The sequence below is a fragment of the Trichoplusia ni genome, chromosome 3 (assembly GCF_003590095.1).
Source record: "Trichoplusia ni isolate ovarian cell line Hi5 chromosome 3, tn1, whole genome shotgun sequence".
In the NCBI taxonomy this organism is placed as follows: Eukaryota; Metazoa; Arthropoda; class Insecta; order Lepidoptera; family Noctuidae; genus Trichoplusia; species Trichoplusia ni.
The window spans coordinates 18,600,873-18,617,131 of record NC_039480.1 but is presented as its reverse complement, the minus strand read 5'-3'; the positions used below and the strand labels follow the sequence as shown (position 1 = coordinate 18,617,131).

The 16,259-nt window shown below is 34.8% G+C and overlaps 1 protein-coding gene across 1 annotated transcript in view; it reads right to left on the bottom strand.

Annotated features, from left to right (window-relative positions):
- The window catches only part of LOC113492244, a 102,641-nt gene that overhangs the window by 9,564 nt on the left and 76,818 nt on the right, over window positions 1-16,259 (bottom strand). The window contains 5 exon segments of the mRNA XM_026869627.1: window positions 13,147-13,227; window positions 14,038-14,242; window positions 14,876-14,945; window positions 15,301-15,433; window positions 16,182-16,255. Of these exon segments, the coding sequence (XP_026725428.1) occupies window positions 13,147-13,227; window positions 14,038-14,242; window positions 14,876-14,945; window positions 15,301-15,433; window positions 16,182-16,255 (563 nt within the window).

The following is a 16,259-nucleotide window of genomic DNA, read 5'->3' as shown; positions in this document are numbered from 1 at the left end:
TGTGTCACAAATAGTTCGTGAAATGAGTATTACATTGACAAGAGTTTGTTCGGCGCGGGTGAGGTATAGTGGCAACGTATTTTGAAAAATTTTATGTTGCTCAGTTAATTATTCTTCTAAAATAGGTAGTCAAAGTGCGATAGTTAAGTGATTGGAGTCTCCACGATCGAAACATACTGCGGGTTCGATCCGGCTTAGAACAAGCGTTTGTGTGATCCACGAATGTTTGTCCTGAGTCTGGCTGTCTTTGTGCATGTGACTTGAATGTTTATGAAACCTCCCGAGACACAAATTAAATTCGTTGATCGTTTTAGGAGTCATTTAGCAAAAAGGAAAATGAAATAATGATTTTAAAGTAACCATTAAAACTTATCTCGTAACAAATATATGTATTTGATATCACCATCATGTGTCCAAAGAAAAATAACTCAAAAATTATAATATTGACAGCCCATCACATAAAGAAAATAACATTCACTTAACGAACATTTTTTGATTTGTTATATGTCTTTAAAAAAGCCTGATCAAAGAACATACTCTACAAAAATCTAGTTCCAAAACAACAACCTGAGCATACAAAAACATTTGTTATTATAATTTTTCAAAAACGTTATCACTATAACCCACATTCCCGCTCACCAAGCGCTGTGGATCTATTGTATTGTAAGTCACACTGGCTCAAATGCACCGCCACCTTAACATAGCTAGATTGAATCACAAACGACAGTCCAAATTAAAAATTTCATAACAACGAGGATTTTATTGAACGAAGAAAAATATATTCTTGTAAAAACTATATTGGCAGAAAAGCCTTCTAGAAATATCGAAACTAAACGAAGTCGGCATTACATCGGGAAATAATGAAAAACATAAAAGACATTTTAGAAGTCCGGTCATAATATGTAAAATACCGTAATTAGGGTTGTTTTGCAACTGATGAAGTGAATAACAGCATTTCTTTTGCGAAATTCTTTATTGACAATTTGTAGATGTATTCACGTTGATTTTTTTTTTAGAAATATCCGTCGTGTGTTTAATTAAACAATACGGAATGAATGAAACTTTCGCGTAACGTCATTTCTTTGCACATATTTAGCAAAATCGTCACGTCAAATTCTCTCCTAAGTTTAGACTTTTACTTTTTACCACCAGTCATCCGTTTTTGGTATTTCGGGGCAATCCTCATGGACACCCACCTCCTCGGGGGAGGGAAGGGGTAGTGTCAGACTCTTACTGACTATCCCTGAACTGACCGGCGCGTCGTAATGTATTGCTATTCATCAAGCAACGATCACGGGAAGTATTGACGTGCCTACGTTAAAGAAACTAGTGTTTCAAAATGTTAAGATCAAATACATTGTTATTCACTTCTTAAGTTACAATATACTCCGAATATTGGTGCGCTTAACATTTAGGATAAGCTTTCCCGATGCATACCAAGAATATGTGAGAAAATTCTCTAAAAGAGGTTAATTTCACTGAATAGTGTCATTTTTAATTTGAATTGTCGTTAAAATAGAACAATAGCAACGATAAGACTTTAACAATAAACACTTGTACCATTATTTGAATTAATAAAATCATTTACACCAAAGAAAGGTATAAATTAATTGGAATCTTAATCTAAAACTATGGTTTACCTGTCCAATATGAGCCTGTAAAAGCTGTTTCAAAATTTTATAGTATTGTGTGAAATTTATACACCGTGATTTTTTAGTCGTCTTACAAAAGCAGCCCAGTCCATGTATCCAATGACTAGAACACATTCATGATAAAAACAATTAGGTATTTATGAGATTTGAATAAATTTAAAATGTAATTTTTATTCAATATTATGATGCAATTCGAAGTTTTTTGGAAACACAGCTCTGTTGCGATCGCGGTTCGAGCCTTGTAACAATGGTGAGGGGCGCGGGCGGCGGCGTTTTTATCATTTTTAAGAGTATATTTCAAATTTCTCTTGTTTAATTTTCTTCGTACTTATTATCTTAGTTGATGATAAAAAAAAAATCGCGCCGAGGGGTATTTTACGTCGGATACACGAACTGGGCTGCTTTTGTAAGACGTCTAAAACATCACCGTGTATATAAAACTACTTCAAAATATATTAAAACGTCAAATCTATAACTTGCTCTGTAAATTTCAAATGCAAAAAGTCGAAAAGACAGTACAGAAACACATCTATAATTAATCTACAGCACTTTAGTAACATTAATAAGTATTAAAATAAATATAATGATACAGTGTTACATGTTCAGTCGTCCAAGCTGATCGTAACAAGTAAGGTCGAGGGCAGACATCGCTGCAGGACAAAACAAGCGAGAATCTTACACTGGATAATTAATTCGCTTACACTGGCAATTTATGAGGATCAGTTGCTTTTTTAGAATTATAGTAGAGAATGAGAGAGTTGTAGGCATATTGCTTAAAGAAAGATTCACCTTGTGGACCAAACTATAGCCAAATTAATCTATATACTAATATATAAAGCTGAAGAGTTTGTTTGTTTGTTTGAACGCGCTAATCTCAGGAACTACTGGTTCGAATTGAAAAAATCTTTTTGTGTTGAATAGACCATTCATCGAGGAAGGCTTTCGAGAATGGCTATAAACCACCACACTGCGTGATACAATGGAAAATGTAAAAAAAAAACAGGGCTGGTATAAATCATAACTTATATCTTCTACCCACGGGGACGAAGTCGCGGGCAACAGCTAGTATAATATATAAAGCAATTGTCTTCATACATTTCTTCAACTTAAAACGAAAACTTATCCAATATTGCCAATGTTAGCTCTTTAAAGTTAATTTTAAACGCTCGTTCTGCTGAAACAACGTCTGTTCTCAACTTGACAGGTCTTGTGCTCATAGCTGGCATTGCCATACACATTATACTAATCTGAGCTTATGAAGGCATATGAAATTATTCATGGACGTACGTTTGACGAGTTTTTGTTGTTTAAATAAATCTGGGGGACATGTTTAAAGCTTACTTTGTTTCGAATTAAGTTTTATAATGATTTTTTTTGCTGAAAATCTAATTGCTTATACATTAAGGAAAAGAGATACATAATTGTATGATTCGTTCATTCTTATTTGTTTGGAGATAAAATAGAAGTAGTTTGATCACAAAAATTGTCCACTTTTATTGAAAATCTAGTTTCCTATACGTTAAGGAGAAGATGTAAAAGATTTGTATGTCATTCTTATAAATTTGTTAGACTACAAAACATCAGTAGTTTTAAAAAAAAACTACTAAAGATAAAACAAGTTTAATTTATCATAAAAAGTAATTTGATATTAAACAGAATTACTATACACATTTATAGTCCCAAACAACATGTTTAGGTCACACCAAAGACAAAATAAGCTTCACATTTTAACTTCATCAATAAAATTAGAATTATATCATCAAAATGACGTCACATGAATATAATTTCATGCCTACTATAGCTATTATAAAAACTTCAATAATCAGTCGATGATAGACCATTGAAAACCCATATTAGTAGCTCCCCGCGCCAAAGCGCTCAGACGGTGTTTCGACTACCCACTTATTGAGAAAAATATAAAGGCACAACATTTTTGTAACAGTCAAGGAGTAAAACTATTTTTAAGAAATATTAAGCACATAGGTTTAAATTGAGAAAATATAACCTTTATAATGAAAGTTGGGTATTAATTGAGTAAGTAAACTAAATTATAGATTTTAAATAGTTTTAAAATATACAAATAGCAAGAATAGTTAAACTATGTATTAATAAGTAAAATTGTGCTAATTAAGGGAAATCACTATATTTAAATACGTTTTTTTATTTATTATTATGAGAATAAGGTACAAAACGTATAAAAAATATGTGCTTCATATTAAAAAAGTACATTCAAGATAAGTGAAGCTTACTGCAATAAAAAATGAGACTTATTCATATGAACATATAGAGTCGAAAAATCGTCTGGTACAAATATTTAACCTTATATCACAGAGAAACCGAAGACTAAGTTAGAACTACGCGGCACAAGGATACTAAGCGACAATGCGTCCAACCGTCAGCATCTTAACACCACAGACCACGGGAAAATATAGACAGGACAACTCGAAATTTCAACGTTTTTTTTATTACCTGCTTTGAGAAGCAACTAGAGTAATTACTAAAACGTTTTAAAATAGCCTGCAAAACGGTTTATTTGAAAAAAAAAGGTAAATTTGTTTGAAAAACTAATCTGTTGCATTATTCAATGTTTACCTCTGATGGATAGGTTCATTCAAAATATTTTGTAAAATTTACAAAAACTTTACGTTGCTTTATTACATAGTAATATATTATCTTTGATAAGCAACACCATTTAGAGCATTTGATCCACAAATCGATTTATTTCGTTTCAGACTTCTTATACAACGAAATAAGTCTTACTATGGGCTCTCATGTTGCCAACTAACTGTGTTGAGGAGGTCAGATAGGCAGTCGCTCCTTGTAAAATAATGGTACTGAGCTGAATCCTGTTAGACTGGAAACCGACCCCAACATAGTAGGGAAAAGAATAGGCTGATGATGTAAAATTTTGGCGCTATTAAAATCAACAAGTATTTTTTCCCTTCTTCTTTTTTCGTATGTACTGTCTATACTTCTCCGAGGTCTGTGCTTAACACATAACCATCTGGGCATGCATATGTGCATTACGTTGATCGTGGGACGTAGGTGACGAGACGCCAAACGAACACGATTACTGAGGGTAGACATGGATTGTGAGCTGTCAAATGTCAATATGACAGAATAGAATTGAATATAATTCCCGGTATATTAAAAATGACTGGACGGATAGCAAAGTGGTTTAGGTCACGACGCCAAACTCATTGCACGCGTCGTGTCGAGGCTTCGATCCCCGCGTAGGACAAGCATTTGTGTGATCCACGAATGCTTGTCCTGAGTCTGGGTGTGTGGGTGACTTGAATATTGATAAGCCTTAGCGATACAAGGATTAAAATCCTTAATAGGTGAAGAGGTTTTTGAAACAATAAACAAAATTTGATGACTGAAAATCTCGTGCTAAACTAGCTTTATGGTTTGTATTAGCGACGGAACAATAAAACGATTTACATTCATAGTGGATGAGCAATCGATGCCACAATTCTAATATAAAACATATTAAAGATTAAAATGACTTATCAAAATAAAAAAAAAAACATTTTTAGGAGTTTATAACAATATCTATTTTAAAGCTAGAATCCATTTCGTCCTCAGTTAAACGTGATAGTTAAATGGCGTTAAGTTTAAACCCATTCTAAGGCGTGTGCTTAACACCGACAGTTAAATACTATACTATAAACAAACCAAGCGCGTGATCGTTATGCTAACGTTTACAGTTAAAAAACGTTATGATGCTGCACAGATTAAGGTATAGTAGGACAAAATAGTTAACTTAGGTTTAAATCCGTTTATTAGGTGATGAATGAGTAATTAATCTAGTATTCGATCTCGTTTTAGGTTTAATATGTTTAGAGTAAAGTTAAATTATTAAAAGGCACTGAAAAAAAAGCGAGTTGATTGAGAGCAAATTAAGCTACACTTGATAAGGTCGATCCGCGGATCGGTGACCATCTATGTCATAACGAAATCCTCTGTATTTCGGAAGGCACGTTAAATTGTGGGTCCCGGCTGTTATTCCTACATCTTTGACAGTCGTAACAGGTAGTCAGAATCTTGAAAGTCTAACTACCTGTCTAACTAAGGTAAATATAATAATAATAATAATATGCGATCATATATTTTTAAAACACCAGGAAAGGGACCAGATGAGAAAGATAACTGATTAAATTATAATAAAAAAGCAAGTATTTGTAATTTACAAACTTATACTAATATACGTATGAAAACACATAATATACTTATTAATTTACAACAAAAACCATTTAAGGCCCATCATTCAAACAATAAAATTAACCATCCCTTCACAAAACGAATTCAAACCCAAATTACACTCAAACATACAAACAGTTAAATAATCTATGCAACATCACAATATATATAAAAAGTATTCATATCAAACACTATCGTATTATAGACGAGCGTCTTTAGGCGACAGACCAAAACCGAAGCTTAACAATACCAAACCATAGACACGGTAGACTTAACACAACGGCATAGACTAGATAGATCAATATTTATAATTATAAGATTATTTAATTATAAGGCTATGGAATTTGGTTGTACTTAGATTAAAGTTAAGAAAATATTTTACATAATATACAGGTCGAAATGAATAACCTAATTTTTTCAGAAGTAGGTTAAGGTAGAAAGTACTTTCATAACCCCCTTCCCCCCCCCCCATAGTCGCGTTAAACGTTTAACGCAAACCTGTTAATAGTCGCATAAGAATTGTCACTTTAATTACATCGATATTAAAACTTAGATAACGTAAAAAAATATTAAATGTTACGTGATTTAGTCTTTAATTAACAGAAATAAACGAAAACCAACATTCAACATAATTTCATTAAAAAAAATGTTTCATTAATCTTTAAATTTCAAATAAAATTTCAATTATTGACTTTAAAACGCAAAACATATCTCATTAAAGTTTTATAATATTTCCAGCAAAATGTTTGAGAGACTATTTCTAAATACATAACTAAATCATAGACAATACAACCAAACCCCAAGCCTCTAACAACTTGTCTCCCTCCTGCCCCCCATGTATCCCTGTCTCTGTGCCGGTGTGCTATGTCACGTGACGTCACTATAATAACAAAGGTGAAGCGGGGCTAGCAGCCACTGCGCCATACGAGGACCATACATTTAGGATTCGTAACCGGTGAGAGGAGTACCGAGCCTTATGTTTAGAGACAACTTTGTAACAACCGTATGTTTAATACTAGCTGCTGTAGGCGACTTGGTATTCACACGGGAGCTTTTTTAACGCGCGTTAAAAAAGCGTTCAAATAGAACAAATGCATTTTCAAGTAGTTGTCCATACGTCCGTGCTTTTAAAACGCGACGCTTTTTTATCGAGTAGTGTTGCATTTTGAGCGCTGGGCGTTGAGCGCTAAAGGGAATAGTCGTGTGAACATGTACTTGGAAATGCATTTGTCCTATTTGAACGCTTTTTCAAAAAGCTCCCGTGCGAATCAGGCCTAAAAGAGAGATTTTTTTAAGTCGGATGAATTGTTTTAGAGTGTCTTACTTGTCAGCGTTTTTTTTTTTCAAATTTCATTACTGATCTGATCCTATAAATCAAAACTTAGATTTGTATCCTATAGAATTCCTCCATAAATGGCCTTTATAAAACTAAAAGATATTTTCAAATCAGGAAGAAATTGTGCAGAACTTGTGACTTGGGGAGGAAGTTTGAGTGTTCTACTCAAACTATAAGTTATGAAATTTAATGGAATTTAAAGCAAATCGATATTTTTTGGGTCCTTTGAAACGTAATTGAATTGACTAAGAAAGTCTTAATCGATTCATTAAATGTGTATAAGGATGGAGAGGAAAATAATCTATGTAAATATGTTTATAAGGATGGAAGGTTATCCATCAATTTTAAAGCCAAGATTATCTAGATGGAGAGCAAATTCTATGTTAAAATGTTTAATTTTAGACCTTTTTTGCTCTCCATCCTCTTTATTATCAAAAAGAAAAACCATATTACAGAAATAGACCTCGAAAGCCGAAATTACAACAGCTAAAAGATTCCAAAAACCAAAAAGTTGTCTTTAAAACATAAAGCCGGTACATGTTGGACAATATGCTAAATGTTAGAAACATGCACGCACCCATATCTTGAAATCTCCGATACCAATTTAATATTTTATGTCAAAATATAGTCAAATCATTACAGTTGTGACGCAGTCTTACTATGCGATACTGTGTTACAGTAACATGTGTTGTGTTGTCAGATAGACAGTCGCGAGGTAACATACGGGGCTCAGCTGTCGGTGAGACTGGAAGCCAACTAACATAGTTTGGGAGGTCATGCCGATGCAATTTAGACTAAGTATTCCTATTAATATTGATCTTATATTTTATTGTGTAAGACATTTGTTTTAAGCGTATTACCAGATGTATATCTATTTATTTATTTGCAAGAACGTAGTCAAGTCGTAGATATAATTTTCTTACGTTTTTATACAATCACTTTGGACTGGTTGAATTTTTGCAACTCAATTTTGAGGCGCTTCCCGATAAGCTAGCAGGCTCAAATTTTCCGGGTATCTTCGAACCCGATGACAATGCAATTCACAACTATAAAAACGGCTGGACCGACTTTGATAGTTGTTTAATGGAATTATATTTAAAAGCGTGGGTTTTTAGACTTTTTAAATCTAAGAATTAAATGACTGGTTACAAAAGTGATGTGTGGATATTAATGCTTGTTTTTAGTAAAGCTGTATCGTTAAATTAACCTAACATAATTTAAAATGGATTATTCACAAGATGACAGTCGATTAATAATAAACTTTATATTCATGTGCATATGTATTAAAACAGATTGATGAGTATCAATAAGGGAAGATCTAGGACAAGCATTTGTGTGATCCACGAATGCTTGTCCTGAGTCTGGATGTCTTTGTACATGTGACTTGAATGTTTGTGAAACCGTCCAAGACACAAGGATTAAATTCCTTAGTGTGGGTGTCTAAATACATATTTACCGTTCATATGAGCACGAAAGAATATGACACAATAAAATATAAGAACTTCAATATAAATACTTAATCTTTCAAATATACATATAAAAATATCTGTAATTTTTTACACTTTTCTAAATCATAGTTTTATTTTCATATAATGGTTGATGCTTGTAAGCTTGCAATTATTGAAATCTCTATTATCAATTAATTACATCCCATATCCTAGCAAAAAATGTTAATAAAAAGCTTAAAAATACATTATCAAAACATATTTTAGCGACAAATAATCCAGTAACCACAAATCCCAAAATACAACTACTAAATGTTAAAAGTTTGCTCGAAATGTGTTCATTAATTTACAAGTATTTTACAAAAAAGCATTAAACTAGTATCGGAGACCAAAACCGTTTTACAAATGTGTATAAACCGTTGCTGTATATACTGTATGCGAGGACTTGCTTATCGACTGTCTTAAGAATTCCAAAAAGGTTTCTAAATAGTTTTTATTTCAAGTGACAGACCAGAGAAAAGTATATAAAAAATTAAAACATAATCACATTATAGTAAGATTTTTAATTCGAATTTAATTCGCTAGATTGAATCCCATCCCAATAATATTATAAACGCGAAAGTAACTCTGTCTGTCTGTCTGTTACGCTTTCACGTCTAAACCACTGAACTGATTTTAATGAAATTTGGTACAGAGATAGAGTTGACCTTGAGAAAGAACATAGGATAGTTTTTATCCCGGAGTTTTCTTGGAAACGCGATATAACCGACCTCGACGCGGGCGAAGCCGCGCTAAAAAGCTAGTTCATTATATATCCTTCTCATCTGGCCCATACTCAAAACTAAGCAAAGACAATTCAACAAGCATGTACCCGCATATGCATACATAACTTATATACATATAAATAGACTTTACTAAGCATGTACTATCACTATAGCTATCTCACTCTAAGAGAGAGATAGAGCATGTTAGTCACGTGCCAAGTATTTTCTATTTATCATAATCGATCACGCTGGGGTGTCGTGAAGTGGCTGTGTTGGGAGATCGAGAGGGTTGACTGGCCCGTTGGTCTAGTGGTTAGTGACAATGACTGGTATATTGGAGGTCGGTGGGTTCGATTGACACCGACAGGAGATGTTTGTGTGATGAGAGTTATCATTAGATATGTCTAGGTGGTATTTTTTTATACATTATTTATATATTTCGAAAAATATAAGTAAGAGAATTCCTGCAAATTTAAAGGAGAATTTAATAAATTTATCTCTTTTCAATGACCATGGATATAATTCTTTAATTGGACGAAAGTTTTGTCTTTTGACATAATTTGAAATAGAAAAAGCCCAGTGGAGGACTTCAACAGTTCTTGACTTTGATAAAAAAATATATGATAAATATAATTTACATACATTATATGTAAAGTTTTTGAGAAGTGGACAAGGTATTTTGATAAAAAAGATCTAAGAAAAACACCCAACAGTGGACACTCCAATATATCCAGACTTCAATCAACCGACATTTTGTTCTATATAGCCAGTAGGCCGAGTTAGCCAACCCTCCCTCCCCAGCGCCCCGGGAGTACCTGGTAGCGCAGCGCGGGCAGCGCGGGCAGCACGGCGGCGGGCCACAGCTCGGCGCCAGCGCCCGCGCCCACCTGCGGCCCCCACACACTCAGCTGCGGCCCGCGCCCCTAGGTACTGTGGCCTAGCTCTGGCTAGTCTATACTGTGACCCTGTGACCCTAGCTCACGCCACACTACCATATACTGTGACCCTTCTAGCTATAGTTTGAGTTGAACCCTTGTAGTTGAAACCAAACTGCTATACTAGACCACGTTAATCAATACGACTGTAAGCGACGTGTCGCGTAGGACAAGCGTTTGTATGATATATAAATGCTTGTCTGTGTGTCCTCCATCGAGTCTGGGCGTCTTTTTATGAAAATTTAATGTTTACAAAAACCCCGTCAAATGAGAACTAAATAATACATCATAACTGCAAATAAAATGACCCCAGACTCTCAAATTTCATAATTACAGCGAAAACTTAGTAAGTTTAAGCTTAATTTACTTCCAAAACACTTTTTTCTTTTCTTACAGAACTCTTTCTATTAACTTTTCTAGCTTCAAGTCATGATTAAGGACTCGGATTGGGTCACAGTTTCTCTAACACCCTCCCCCCCTCACAATAAAATAACTAAGTCACCCGGGATCGCAGACCGCAGCCGTTATAGGAAAACATTTCACATGTTTTCAATCGTCCGTGTAACTTACAACTATTACAAACTAACATACATTATTCATATTATACAATCATTATACATGATCACACATCATTGGTTACACAAATACGGATTAAAAAATAATCTAAATTTATTTAAAAATAACACAAAAAGTTACAAAATGGCACTTTCAACACCAATTTATAACTTTAACTTATGGTTATTTAAATGATCATGAAAACAACGAATTAATTATTTTAAATATATCATATTTTCTTTACATTCTGACTATGGCCCGAAAACAGGCAAAAAAATGATAAACGAATGATGTGTTATCATAAACATACTTAAAACTATGCTATGCCCAGATTTCAACGTCAAAATAGTCCCATCTCTTTCTGACAGCTTCCATTGAAAAGAGACAGACAACTTATAAATTAAAAAAGGACAAAACTTCCTTTTCTTACGAGTTAGAAAGAGCTAGCGATATATTTAACTTAAGAAATTATATATTTAATAATATTTCATTAAGATTTTACGTTATTGTATACATTTGATGCCGTATTCTCGTGTGTCTGAGATACACAGGCACACACATACATACACAACAAAAACATTTGTAAAATAATGAATTTATAATAACATTGTTATATATAAAAATATATCGAAGTGTATTCGTGTTAAAGTGTGTAAAAACAATATTTTCATTTAAATTGGCACAGTTGGTATCAAATATTGGTACAAAAATTTGTACCGAAATTTGTAAGTAAAACTATGGTTTGTATATTTGATCAAACATTTGTGATAGTGTCTCATGTTGGTGTTTGTCAAAATAAAATATATATCTCAAATATAATCGTACCCGGTCAAAATGCTATATTTTTCATATATTTTGTGTACAACTGAAAGAAATCTTACATGATTAAATATATATACGGGACACGTCATAGGAATTTGAATTTATATATATATGAAAACATAAAAGTCCTCAAAATGACCTATTAAATGTAACAAAGCCTATTCATCCCACTGCTGGGCAAAAGCCCTTTTCTTTTATAGAAAATTATTCAGCATTAATCAATGCGAACGATTTCAGATTTCGTTTAGGAACCTAGGTTTTTGACTTATATTAACTTCGATAATAACCTCAAAAAAACTGAATAACTATCATATAAATAGTATTTTAATTATAAAAGATTTAAAATATCAAAAAAAAGACCTGTAAATTTAACTCATCCCCTATATCCAATAGAATACGCAACTATCCGATACGTGAATTAATTTTTCTTCATTCTCCTAGTTGCTATCTCGCTCTAACTTAAGACTGATCGATATGAGTAAGCGAGACAGCGATATATAATAAAATCGTTGACGTGTCCCGTCCTTCAATTAATTCCGTTAAACAATGTTGCTAATAATAAAAGATTTATTGTATAAATAATATTTTAAACATTGATCTCAATATATATTAATTTATTTGTCAAAAGATTAACTTATTTGAGTTTCTTGCCGGTTCTTTTCCATTGAATGACATTTCGGTGCCATGGACCTAGAGTCATTACTTTTAAAATTGCCTGGAAAACTACTGATTTTGAAGTCTTAGATCTTAATTAATATTGTGACATCAGTTAAATTGTTCTAGCCATCTTACCAATTGATATTAAATCATTCTAATTCTTAAATACATAAATTGTAATATTATTAGCATCATCATAGTATATTCAGACTTCGAATTTTATTGTTAACTTAAATATTACAGACGATTATAATAAAATTAAAGTGTTAATTATCAATATAACCGAATTATTAAAAAGAGATCATTTGAGCTATATGGTTAAGCGTTTCAACAGCAATCCAAACGCGAATTGCTTTTCAAGTGTAATTTGAATGCAGTTGACTCGATTATTAAATGCTGCGCATATATTCCTTTTTTTTAATGAAACTACTCCTGCATTATTATATTTAATCTTTTTTTTGCGGGAGGTTTCATAAACATTCAAGTCCATGCGACTTCAATGTTTGCGTGAAGGCATCAAAACACCCAGACTCTGGTCAAGCGTTCTTGAACCACACAAGCTTATCCTACACGGGTATCGAACCCGCGACATGTGACCTCAGCAACTCAAACTTCAATTCAAGCAGCGATTGGATTGCAATTGAAATGCGGTTCTTCTGTCTAGAACCTAAGGTTGGTATTCAAATTGTTCCAAGGTTTTAAATGAGTCGCTTTCGTTATGATCTCTTTCTAGTTTTCTTTATGACTGTATATATATTATATAGGTCCTAGTGTTACCTGCGGCCGCTGCGCGTGGTCCCTGTGCGCGTGCCAGCCCACGCCGCCCAGCGCGCCCAGCCCGCGACCGCGGACTGACATCTGAGGCAAGGTGGACATGTTACTGAGGCATTTAGTTGAACAATTAACTAAGGTAAAAAAACACCAGCGGGATTGTCCGAAAGGGTTATCGCGGTAATCTAAAGGCAAAGCATGGAACATGGGTAGGTTTATTTATTCAGAAAAAGATTGACCCTCCCTTCCGCTCAACGCTGTGATTTGGGTGATGAAAGAAAGATGAAACGCTAATTGGGGACAAACCAGTTTTGTTAGTTATTCATTTGCACTCACAGAAATGGTAAAATATCAAGAGTGAATCAAACGTAGCAATCACTTGGTCTTCATTTTGAGTGTTTGTTGTCTAGCTATACACGATCATGATATACAATCCAGTTACAGACGGAAAAAGAGCTATCCACAGGCTTTTTTAAAGTACGGATCTAAAAAAATAACAACACTCCTAAAGGAACATTAATAAAAACAAACATGCCTAACAATATCTTGGGTTTGTGGCCTTATCTCTCTCTCCCACATCCAGGTACTCACTAACCTCCTTTATAATATAATTTTTGGCACACCCTAGAGTCTAAGGGTGATTCTCCGGAAAAAAATAAAACAAATTAAGAACATCATTATCCTCACCACACTTTTCATACAGCAGATTGCTTATTTTAATATTATTTTTATCTAAGCTTGCAAAGTACTACGGCTATTAATAGATGACGTAAGAATTAAAACATTTTAGCATTACAGTGACGTGAACCAGTTGGTGAGGATAATGACGACCTTAACTAGTGTTTTTTTTTTTTGAAGAATCACCCTTAAACATTTGATCATGTTATCAGGACTCACCTGGTTGATATCGAGTAAGAGCGGCGTGTGATGTGGATGCGCGTGGTGCGTGTGATGCGCCGGATGCGCGGGGTGCGCCGGATGCGCCGGATGCGGCGGATGTGCCGGATGCGCGGGGTGCGGCGGATGCGGCGCGTGCGCGTGCGGCTCCAGCAGGCGCTCCGCCCAGCCGCCCGCGCCGCCGCCCAGGTAGCGCATCCGCCGGCTAAGGGGCAACCAGACACGAGGGTATTAATATTAACTTGACGTTGACTGGCCTGTTGGTCTACTGGTTAGTGACCAGTAGTGGGGTTCAATCCCCACTCGGGACAAATGTTTGTGATGAACATGATCAGTGGTTCTGTATGTGGGAGTAATTTATCTATAATAAGTATGTATTTAGGACTATTTAAGTATATTTATCAGTAGTCTAGTACTCATAATACAAGCTATGTTTAGTTTGAGACTAGATGGCCTTGAGGGATAAAAAACTAATTCATTTATTACTATTAGGTTTTAGGCGGGCCCGAATTACAAGACTACTATAGAACTACAGACATTTTGCCGTGTGTGGCAACACTTACTTAACAGCTCGTATCGATTAAAAAATAGAGTAAGATCATGGTACAAATCTAAATTTCTTAAAGTTTTGCGGATAACGAAACCATAGCGCAATCTTATTCGACGCCAACGCCATCTAGTAAGTCAGGGTGTAAACGTAAGAAATTAATTACGTTGGCGCCTTTATTATCAAAAAGTCTATGTCTTGTTTATATGGATGCCTTCCCACCTTACATACTGAGGACCGCTTGCCCAACAGTGGCCGTGGACAGGTGGAATAGATTGATTGTATACATACGGTGGTTGGTAATGGTGTCTGGGTGTTCGCCGCTCAACAGCCGGCGCCGATACGGAGACATTGCTCTCCCCTGGAATCATAGAAATTATTATCAGTAAATAACATATTATTATTGTTCTGGAAACACCAGAATATTATGAAACTTATTTTACGTAAGTATGTAGTAGAATTTCACAAATTATTCAGGCAAATGCTTTTTATAGGTGAGCTTCGAACCTGCGACGTCACCCAGTGCGTTTAACGTGACAACTATGCTCAAGACATACAGACGCATACCAGACTCAGGACAAGCATTCGTGGATCACACAAATGCTTGTCCTACGGGGGCCGAACTGAGCAGTTGTGGTTTTGGCAAGATGAAGTCAACCACAGTCAAGATGGACTCTGCCCTTGGACCCTCCATACTATAATGCCCGCTAGTATACCTGAGGACAGGTGTCTGGAGATCCGTCTCCGCTTCCTGCTGGGACTGTCCCCGGCCTTGGAGGACAGCTCCCCGTCCGAGGACCCGGCGCCGCTGACCATGGACTCGACTGAGCCTTCTAGGGGATTCGTATCCTGGGGAGGAAAATTATGATACATTAGGTTTTCAGAGACTAGGTTTTGAGGAAATCTGTCTGTAAATAATGTGGTGGTATGGAATTTTAAATGTGTAAAAATGGTTACAAATGGTTTCCTTCTTCGTCCCTAAGGAAGGACCTTAAGAAATAAGGTATTTAACAAAAAAATAACAGTTTAGTCCATTTAGAGATTTATAATAATTATTGGATATGATTTTTTTCTTTAGCTTGTAAGCAAAAAATGAAGAGGATACAGTGATTTATAATTTTGTTTGACGTCACTTACCAGTAACGTGAGATTTTAACTAGCTTGTGATGTTACTACGCTAAATTTCATCTTCCTTATTTTTTAATCTATACTACTAATATATAAAGCTGAAGAGTATTTTGTTTGTTTGAACGCGCTAATCTCAGGAAATACTGGTCCAAATTGAAAAATTATTTTTGTGTTGAATAAACCATTCATCGAGGAAGGCTTTAGGCTATATACCATCACGCTGCGACTAATAGGAGCGAACATACAAAGGAAAATGTGTAAAAATAGGGCAGGTATAAATCATAACTTATATCTTCTACCCACGGGGACGAAGTCGCGGTCAACAGCTAGTTATGTTATAATATGAAAAACACGTTAAGTATTTTTTTTTTTAAATAAATCAGTCAATCAAGAGATATTAAATAGATTTTGTATACTTGTGTCGTAGGGGGTTTCACAACCATTCAAGTCAAGTATTGGTGTTACTCACCATGTTATGATGATGGTGCATCATATGCGGGGGGTCAGCAGAGGTCCCCGCGCCTCCTGGACTTACGCGTACCTCTGG